Below are 10501 nucleotides of genomic sequence, written 5' to 3'. Positions count from 1 at the left end.
AGTGGAGTCTGCCACTAGCACAGTCAGTGTAGTCAGCTCAGCTATTCCCATTGAGACTGTGGCTGTGCCTCGACCTAGGTTGGGCAAAACTAAACATGGCGGTGTTCGCCTTAGCAATCTCACTAGAATAAAGACCTCCTCCATTCCTACCATTATTGAAAGAGATCGTGATATCTCACATCTCAAAATAGGGCTACTTAATGTTAGATCCCTCACTTCAAAGGCAGTTATAGTCAATGGACTAATCACTGATCATAATCTTGATGTGATTGGCCTGACTGAAACATGGCTTAAGCCTGAGGAATTTACTGTGATAAATGAGGCCTCACCTCCTGGTTACACTAGTGACCATATCCCCCGTGCATCCCGCAAAGGCAGAGGTTTTGCTGACATTTACGATAGCAAATTTCAATTTACAAAAAAAAAACCTAACGTTTTCGTCTTTTGAGCTTCTAGTCATGAAATCTATGCAGCATATTCAATCACTTTTTATAGCTACTGTTTAAAGGCCTCCTGGGCCGTATACAGCGTTCCTCACTAAGTTCCCTGAATTCCTATCGGACCTTGTAGTCATAGCAGATAATATTCACATTTTTTGTGATTTTAATATTCAAATGGGAAAGTCCACAGACCCACTCCAAAAGGCTTTCCGAGCCATCATCAACTCAATGGGTTTTGTCCAACATGTCTCTGGAACTACTCACTGTCACAGTCATACTCTGGACCTATTTTTTTCCCATGAAGTAAATGTTGTGGATCTTAATGTTTTTCCTCATAATCCTGGACTATTGGACAACCATTTTATTACGTTTGCAATCGCAACAAATAATCTGCTCAGACCCCAACCAAGGAGCATCAAAAGTCGTGCTATAAATTCTCAGACAACCCAAAGATTCCTTGATGTCCTTCCAGATTCCCTCTGTCTACCCAAGGACGTCAGAGGACAAAAATCAGTTAACCACCTAACTGAGGAACTCAATTTAACCTTGCACAATACACTAGATGCAGTTGCACCCCTAAAAACATTTCTCATAAGAAACTTGCTCCCTGGTATACAGAAAATACCCGAGCTCTGAAGCAAGCTTCCAGAAAATTGGAACGGATGTGGCGCCACAGCAAACTGGAAGTCTTCCGACTAGGTTGGAAAGACAGTACCGTGCAGTATCGAAGAGCCCTCACTGCTGCTCAATCACCCTATTTTTCCAACTTAATTGAGGAAAATAAGAACAATCCTAAATTTATTTTTGATACTGTTGCAAAGCTAACTAAAAAGCAGCATTCCCCAAGAGAGGATGGCTTTCACTTCAGCAGTAATAAATTCATGAACTTCTTTGAGGAAAAGATCATGATCATTAGAAAAAAACATGACAGACTCCTTTTTAAATCTGCATATTCCTCCAAAGCTCTGTTGTCCTGAGTATGCACACCTCTGCTAGGACCTAGGATCAAGAGAGACACTCAAGTGTTTTAGTATAATATCTCTTGACACAATGATGAAAATAATCATGGCCTCTATTCCAACTAAACTACTGAAAGAGCTGCTTCCTGTGCTTGGCCCTCCTATGTTGAACATAATAAACGGCTCTCTATCCACCGGATTTGCACCAAACTCATTAAAAGTAGCAGTAATAAAGCCAATCTTGAAAAAGCCAAAACTTGACCCAGAAAATATAAAAAACTATCAGCCTATATCGAATCTTCCATTCCTCGCAAAAATGTTAGGAAAATCTGTTGCTCAGCAATTCACTGCCTTCCTGAAGACAAACAATGTATACGAAATGCTTCAGTCTGGTTTTAGACCCCATCATAGCACTGAGACTGTACTTGTGAAGGTGGTAAATGTCCTTTTAATGGCGTCAGACCGAGGCTCTGCATCTGTCCTCGTGCTCCTAGACCTTAGTGCTGCTTTTGATACCATCGATCACCACATTCTCTTGGAGAGATTGTAAACCCAAATTGGTCTACACGGGCAAGTTCTGGCCTGGTTTAGATCTTATCTGTCGGAATGATATCAGTTTGTCTCTGTGAATGGTTTGTCCTCTGACAAATCAACTGTAAATTTCGGTGTTCCTCAAGGTTCCGTTTTAGGACCACTATTGTTTTCACTATATATTTTACCTCTTGGGATGTCATTTGAAAACATAATGTTAACATTCACTGCTATGCGGATGACACACAGCTCTACATTTCAATGAAACATGGTGAAGCCCCAAAATTGCCCTCGCTAGAAGCCTGTGTTTCAGACATAAGGAATTGGATGGCTGCAAACGTTCTACTTTTAAACTCGGACAAAACAGAGATGCTTGTTCTAGGTCCCAAGAAACAAAGAGATCTTCTGTTGAATCTGACAATTAATCTTGATGGTTGTACAGTCGTCTCAAAAAAAACTGTGAAGGACCTCGATCTCTCTTTTGACAAACATATCAAGACTGTTTCAAGGACAGCTTTTTTCCATCTACGTAACATTGCAAAAATCAGAAGCTTTCTGTCCAGAAATGATGCAGAAAAATATATCCATGCTTTTGTTTCTTCTAGGTTAGACTACTGCAATGCTCTACTTTCCGGCTACCCGGATAAAGCACTAAATAAACTTCAGTTAGTGCTAAATATGGCTGCTAGAATCCTGACTAGAACCAAAAATTGTGATCATATTACTCCAGTGCTAGCCTCCCTACACTGGCTTCCTGTTAATGCAAGGGCTGATTTCAAGGTTTTACTGCTAACCTACAAAGCTTGCTCCTACCTATCTTTCCAATTTGTTCCTGCTGTACATACCTACATGTACGCTACTGTCACAAGATGCAGGCCTCCTAATTGTCCCTAGAATTTCTACGCAAACAGCTGGGGGCAGGGCTTTCTCCTATAGAGCTCCATTTTTATGGAATGGTCTGCCTACCCATGTGAGAGACGCAGACTCAGTCTCAATCTTTAAGTCTTTACTGAAGACTCATCTCTTCAGTAGGTCATATGATTGAGTGTAGTCTGGCCCAGGAGTGTGAAGGTGAATGGAAAGGCTCTAGAGTAACGAACCGCCCTTGCTGTCTCTGTTCCCCTCTCTCCACTGGGATTCTCTGCCTCTAACCCTATTACAGGGGCCGAGTCACTGGCTTACTGGTGCTCTTCCATGCCGTCCCTAGGAGGGGTGCGTCACTTGAGTGGGTTGAGTCACTGACGTGATCTTACTGTCTGGGTTGCCCCCCCCTTGGGTTGTGCCATGGTGGAGATCTTCGATCTATCCCTCTAGTGGTGTGGGGGCTGTGCTTTGGCAAAGTGGGTGGGGTTATATCCTGCCTGTTTGGCCCTGTCCGGGAGTATCATCGGATGGGGCCACAGTGTCTCCTGACCCCTCCTGTCTCAGCCTCCAGTATTTATGCTGCAGTAGTTTATGTGTCGGGGGGCTAGGATCAGTCTGTTATATCTGGAGTACTTCTCCTGTCTTTTACGGTGTCATGTATGAATTTAAGTATGCTCTCTCTAATTCTTTCTTTCTTTCTTTCTTTCTTTCTTTCTTTCTTTCTTTCTTTCTTTCTTTCTTTCTCTCTCTCAGAGGACCTGAGCCCTAGGACCATGCCCCAGGACTACCTGGCATGATGACTCCTTGCTGTCCCCAGTCCACCTGGCCGTGCTGCTACTCCAGTTTCAACTGTTCTGCCTGCGGCTATGGAACCCTGACCTGTTCGCCGGACATGCTACCTGTCCCAGACCTGCTGTTTTCAACTCACTAGAGACAGCAGGAGTGGTAGAGATACTCTTAATGATCGGCTATGTAAAGCCAACTGACATTTACTCCTGAAGTGCTGACTTGTTGCACCCTCGACAACTACTGTGATTATTATTATTTGACCGTGCTTCTACACCTGTATTGCTTGCTGTTTGGGGTTTTAGGCTGGGTTTCTGTACAGCACTTTGAGATATCAGCTGATGTACGAAGGGTTATATAAATACATTTGATTAGATTTTACCATGCTGGTCATTTATAAACATTTGAACATCTTGGCCATGTTCTGTTATAATCTCCACCAGGCACAGCCAGAAGAGGACTGGCTACCCCTCATAGCCTGGTTCCTCTCTAGGTTTCTTCCTAGGTTTTGGCCTTTCTAGGGAGTTTTTCCTAGCCACCGTGCTTCTGCACCTGCATTGCTTTCTGTTTGGGGTTTTAGGCTGGGTTTCTGTACAGCACTTTGAGATATCAGCTGATGTAAGAAGGGCTATATAAATACATTTGATTTGATTTGATTTATACAAATATAAAAAACAAAAATACCTTATTTACACAAGTATTCAGACCCTATGAGATTGGACATAATTTCGAAAGGCACACACCTGTCTATATAAGGTCCCACAGTTGACAGTGTACGTCAGACAAAAAAACAAGCCATGAGATCAAAGGAATTGTCCATAGAGCTCTGAGACAGGTTTCTGTTGAGCCACAGATCTGTGGAAGGGTACCAAAACATTTCTGCAGCATTGAAGATCCCCCAAGAACACATTGGCCTCTATCATTCTTAAATGGAAGAAGTTTGGAACCACCAAGACTCTTCCTAGAGCTGGCCGCCCTGCCAAACTGAGCAATCCGGGAAGAAGGGCCTTGGTCAGGGAGGTGACCAACAACCCAGTGGTAACTCTGGCAGAGCTCTAAAGTTCCACTGTGGAGATGGGAAAACCTTCCAGAAGGACAACCATCTCTGCAGCACTCCACCAAACAGGCTTTCATGGTACAGTGGCCAGGTGGAAGCCACTCCTCAGTAAAAGGCATATGACAAACCATTTTGAGTTTGCTAAAAGGCACCTAAAGACTCTCAGACCATGAGAAACAATATTCTCTGGTCTGATGAAACCAAGATTGAACTTTTTGGCCTGAATGCCAAGCGTCACGTCCTTGAATGTCCTTGAGTGGCCCAGCCAGAGCCCGGACATGAACCTGATAAAACATCTCTGGAGAGACCGCTCCCCATCCAACCTGACAGAGCTTGAGAGTATCTGCCGAGAAGAATGGGTGAAACTCCCCGAATACAGGTGTGCCAAGCTTGTAGGGACATACCCAACAAGACTTGATTCTGTAAACGCTGCAAAGGTGCTTCAACAAAATACTGAGTTAAGGGTCTGAATAGTTATGTAAATGTAATATTTATATAAATTGTATAAATTAGCACAAATTTCTAAAAACCTGTTTTTGCATTTTCATTATTGAGTATTGTGTGTAGATTGATGAGGGGAAAAAACGATTTAATACATTTTAGAATAAGGCTGTAACGCAACAAAAAAGTCAAGGGATCTGAATACTTTCTAACGGCACTGTATATATATTGAAATGATTACTGGAAAATCTTGTGTTTGTGTTTTTTACAGGACCAAGTTTACATAATGAGTGTATTGAGAAAGCCAAATTGCCTATCAAATTGTTTTCTGGCCCCTGGGAAGGAACATCTCTGTGGGAGAAAAAGAAGAAGAGGGAGAAGAGGAAGAAGAGGGAGGAGAAGAAGAAGAGGAAGAAGAAGAAGACAGGAGGGCTTGTGAGTGCGTCAGATATCCTGAGAGAGTTGGCCCAGTTAAATTTCCCTGACACAGATGTCAAACGGTCTTGTTTGCAAAGCCTAGTGTTTAAGTGTGGATCTGCTAGGCTTCTCTTCTCCTATCTGACTGCTCTGCTCTGCTCTGCTCTACTGGGCTAGAATCACCGATGAAGGTATCTACTGTCTTGGTCTGGGGAACTGTTACAGCTGATGAAGGTATGTAATGTCTGGGTCTGGGGCACTGTTACAGCTGATGAAGGTCTGTAATGTCTGGGGCACTGGTACAGCTGATGAAGGTATGTAATGTCTGGGTCTGGGGCACTGTTACAGCTGATGAAGGTCTGTAATGTCTGGGGCACTGTTACAGCTGATGAAGGTCTGTAATGTCTGATGAAGGTATGTAATGTCTGGGTCTGGGGCAATGATGAAGGTCTGTAATGTCTGGGGCACTGTTACAGCTGATGAAGGTCTGTAATGTCTGGGTCTGGGGCACTGTTACAGCTGATGAAGGTCTGTAATGTCTGGGTCTGGGGCACTGTTACAGCTGATGAAGGTATGTAATGTCTGGGTCTGGGGCACTGTTACAGCTGATGAAGGTCTGTAATGTCTGGGTCTGGGGCACTGTTACAGCTGATGAAGGTATGTAATGTCTGGGTCTGGGGCACTGTTACAGCTGATGAAGGTCTGTAATGTCTGGGGGCACTGTTACAGCTGATGAAGGCACTGTTACAGCTGATGAAGTCTGTATGTAATGTCTGGGTCTGGGGTTACAGCATGAAGGTATGTAATGTGCTGATGAAGGTATGTACTGTTACAGCTGATGAAGGTATGTAATGTCTGGGTCTGGGGCACTGTTACAGCTGATGAAGGTATGTAATGTCTGGGTCTGGGGCACTGTTACAGCTGATGAAGGTATGTAATGTCTGGGTCTGGGGCACTGTTACAGCTGCTTTTTCATGCTGCCTTTTTATTTATTGAATATAAATGACATTATGTGATAACTGTATGCAATAAGAAAGTTACTAGTATTTATTGATGTTTTTAGATATGTGAGAATGAATTAATGGCTACTTGTTCAACAGACATTTTTTTGTTGTCAAATTGAATTAATATTATATTAATTACAAATAGTTGTGTCTAAAGTACAGTTTGAGTTTGAGCAATACTTATGTATGTTAAAAAATGTAATGATTACATTATGTCTGTGTAATTTATGTATTAATTAATATGGTTGAAATATGGTTATATTGTCTCTATATTAGGGTCTACCTATAGTACTGGTATATATATTGTTTGCCACACTACAGACAATACGTTAGGAATTGAAACAATTTTATTCTCTTTGTCCTCTGTGTAAACTTCATTCTGACTTCTAATCATTAACTTGCTTATTAATTCTTAATTGATAAAAACGTTGATATAGTCCAGCTAACACTTTGCACAGAAATGAGAAAAAATGACGAGGCAGTTAGCCAGGTGGTTGCTTTAGAGAAGCTTTCCCCCAACCATTTTTGCCCTTTTGGCTCTTTTTAAAAACATACGTTATTTAACATTCTTGCCCTCAATGCCTCTGCCCTCCACAGAAGCCTACTAGAACCCTGTGTTGCCAGAGCCCGACCCAGAGACAAGAGAAGAGGGTTGAGATGCGTCCTGTTTGTGCTCAGCTCCTCTTCGCTGCCATCTTGTGGTCAATGCCTTACACTGGAGCTGCTGCTGTGCGGAGCCTATCCAAATCCAACCGGACTAACCATCTCCACCTAACTAGACCTGGTTTCGAGTCAGACCCTGACTCTGACTGGAGTAATCTGAATCTTACCAGCATCAGCGTGCCTCGTATCCGAAGGAGGCGAGCCATCTCCTCCAGAGAAATTAATTCCTTGTTGGATTATCACAACCTTGTCCGCTCCCAGGTCTTCCCTCAGGCTGCCAATATGGAGATCATGGTGAGGCCCCTGCATCTGCTGAACCAGGACAGGAAAACAAGGGACTGCTCCTCTATCACATTCTATGGCTGGGCTTACTAACACTTAATCAAATCTGAAACATAACTGTGGCATTCTTGCTCTACACCAGAGTTAGATTTGACATTTTAGAATTATATTTTTTAAATAATTGTTTTATTATGTATATTTATTGAATAAGTCAAATCTCACATAAGTAAGTACAGACACAATCAAGCAATGTGAAAAAGAGTCGCTAGAATGATAGGACCAGGGAATATCTGTAAAGCCTTCCTCTTGGCAGGGACAGGGTGAATGTCGTTAAAATAAATACAACAAAATATTATTTGAGAAGTGTTGAACAGCTGCTCTCTCTCACTCTCCATGCTTTAGGTGTGGGATGAGCAACTGGCTAAATCAGCAGATTCCTGGGCTTCCCGCTGCATATGGGATCATGGACCCTCACAGACCATGAGATATATGGGCCAAAACCTGTCCATTAACTCTGGCAGGTACTGTAGAACTAGCCCTGGTTCTTTCCATGTTTACAACTGTTTTATAGCTGTTGCTTATGTGATTGTTGGAGATCTGGTGTGTTTTTGTTCAACAAAGACTGTTATAGGAACACTGTCTTATGCTACAGTATATCTAGTCAAATATGAAGTAGGGTGGTATTTTAAGAAACATGAAATGCTGAAAGGTCTTTTCCTTCTCCTAGATACTGGTCAATCATTGAGCTGGTGAGGTCCTGGCAAGATGAGAAAAACTCCTTCTCCTATCCCAACACATGTAGTGGACCAGTTTGTTCCCACTATACACAGGTGTGTGGCTTAGATATTGCACTAAATAAGAATGTACAGATGTAGGATTTTAATTTGAGCCAGTTTGCTACAGCAGGAAAATAGTTTATAGACATTACATATAGCTTATATTTGTATTAGTAAGAAATTGGGTGACTGTGTGTGAGAACTGTCTCTGATTGATCATGTTGACCATGAGAACTACACATTACATCAACACATTTCAGATGGTCTGGGCCAATACCAATAAGATGGGATGTGCCATCAACAAATGCTCAAACATGAATGTGTACGGGAGCTCTTGGAGGACAGCAGTGTTCCTGGTTTGCAACTACTCTATCAAGTAAGTACACACTTCTCTGTTCATGGCAAGAGCAAGCGATCTTGCAGTACATACCCAATATAGATTAATTTCTACCGGATCGGTGGGTTCCCACGCAGGACGGTTGAGCTAACATACGCTAATGTGATTAGCATGAGGTTGTAGGTAACAAGAAAATTTGCCAGGGCATAGACAAATCTGATATTGGCAGAAAGCTTAAATTCTTGTTAATCTAACTGCACTGTCCAATTTACAGTAGCTATTACAGTGAAAGAATACCATGCTATTGTTTGAGGAGAGTGCACAGTTATGAACTTGAACATGTATTAATAAACCAATTAGGGCAGTCTTGATACAACATTTTGTACAGAAATCCAATGATTCATTGGATCGGTCTAAAATGTGGCACATACACTGCTGCCATCTAGTGGCCAAAATTTAAATTGCACCTGGGTTAGAATAATACATTATGGCCTTTCTCTTGCATTTCAAAGATGATGGTACAAAAATGAAATGCATGTTTTATCTTTGTATTATCTTTTACCAGATCTAATGTGTTCTATTGTCTTACATTCATTTAATACACTCCTTTTTCTATTGCATAAGCTTGACTCATCGGAGCCTTATATTTAATTGAATATCCTTTGTAATGACAGGAAACAAACAAGCAAACAAGATCAGAAGTTAACCATGTTTTATTTCTCTTCCAGGGGGAACTGGGTTGGAGAGGCTCCCTATAAGAGTGGCAAACCGTGCTCTGCCTGTCCATCAAAATATGGAGGTTCATGTAACAGAAAGCAGTGTTCCTTCAGTGGTTCAAAAGCCAAAGCCAAGAAAAGAAAAAGGTATTAGAAAGACATCTGTCATACTTTCCCTGTTATAATGGAAGACTTTTAAGAGTTCATTGTTTCTGGTCAATTATTCCGTTCCATTAATCTCAGCAACAAACAACTGCAAGAGAGGGTGTGTGAAAGAAAGGTGAAGGATTTCTAAACATAAAACACAAATCAAAGCACAAGACCTGCTTTTTTCAGCGATTCAATTAAAGTACCACTATTTTTGTGTTTATCATAAACGAATGTTTGATCCATCCACTGGATGTTAGGGAAAGAATGTTTTTCCCCCTCGGTCATGATGTTGTGAACTTAAATCTATGTAAACTCTTGTGTTGCAAAGCTCCATTTTCTCGCCATGACACAGAAAGAACCCAGCTACCAAAAACCAGACAGTACTTCTGTTGTATTCATTTGATCATGTCCTTTTTTGAAAATGTTAAGAAGATGAGTGCAATGTACACTATATATACAAAAGTATGTGGACACAGTGAAGTTGTAGGCCACACAAGCTCACAGAATGGGATCGTCGAGTGCTGAAGTGCGTATCGCGTTTAAATCGTAAAAGTTGTCTGTCCTCGTTTACAACACTCACTACCAAGTTCCAAACTGCCTCTGGAAGCAACGTCAGCACAAGAACAGTTTGTCTGGAGCTTCATGAAATGGGTTTTGGCCGATTAGCCGCTTACAAGCCTAAGATCACCAATGGCAATGCCAAGCGTCAGCTGGAGGGGTGTAAAGCTTGCCGCCATTGGACTCTGGAGCAGTGGAAACGCGTTCTCCAGAGTGATGAATCGCGATGCCAGGAGAACGCTACCTGCCCCCAATGCATAGTGTCAACTGTAAAGTTTGGTAGAGGGGGAATAATGGTCTGGGACTGTTTGTCATGGTTCGGGCTAGGCCTCTTAGTTCCAGTCTAGAGAAATCTTAAACGCTACAGCATACAATGACATTCTAGACGATTCTGTGCTTCCAACTTTGTGGCTTGTGGCAACAGTTTGGGGAAGGCCCTTTCCTGTTTCAGCATGACAATGCACCCGTGCACAAAGAGAGGTCCATACAGGTCCATACGGAAATAGTATGTCGAGATTGG

The 10501-nt window shown here is 42.1% G+C and overlaps 1 protein-coding gene across 1 annotated transcript; it reads left to right on the top strand.

Annotated features, from left to right (window-relative positions):
* Nucleotides 1–5529: 5529 nt before the first annotated feature.
* LOC115132465 (peptidase inhibitor R3HDML-like) lies at nucleotides 5530–9967 on the top strand. Its single transcript, XM_029665148.2, has 6 exons — nucleotides 5530–5729; nucleotides 7097–7456; nucleotides 7847–7965; nucleotides 8172–8274; nucleotides 8481–8596; nucleotides 9286–9967. Exons 1-6 carry the CDS (start codon nucleotides 5724–5726, stop codon nucleotides 9425–9427), a joined length of 846 nt encoding a protein of 281 aa, XP_029521008.2. The 5' UTR covers nucleotides 5530–5723; the 3' UTR covers nucleotides 9428–9967.
* Nucleotides 9968–10501: the final 534 nt, after the last annotated feature.

The sequence above is a fragment of the Oncorhynchus nerka genome, linkage group LG7, assembly GCF_034236695.1.
Source record: "Oncorhynchus nerka isolate Pitt River linkage group LG7, Oner_Uvic_2.0, whole genome shotgun sequence".
NCBI lineage: Eukaryota > Metazoa > Chordata > Actinopteri > Salmoniformes > Salmonidae > Oncorhynchus > Oncorhynchus nerka.
The sequence above is the reverse complement of the archived record's forward strand: the minus strand, read 5'-3'. Positions and strand labels throughout refer to the sequence as shown.

What these genes read in the sequence shown, in the direction of transcription:
- LOC115132465 (XM_029665148.2), top strand. An exon ending in CTGCCAATATGGAGATCATG is followed by an intron (nt 7,457 to 7,846) that starts GTGAGGCCCCTG and finishes TCCATGCTTTAG; the next exon opens with GTGTGGGATGAGCAACTGGC. An exon ending in CTGTCCATTAACTCTGGCAG is followed by an intron (nt 7,966 to 8,171) that starts GTACTGTAGAAC and finishes TCCTTCTCCTAG; the next exon opens with ATACTGGTCAATCATTGAGC.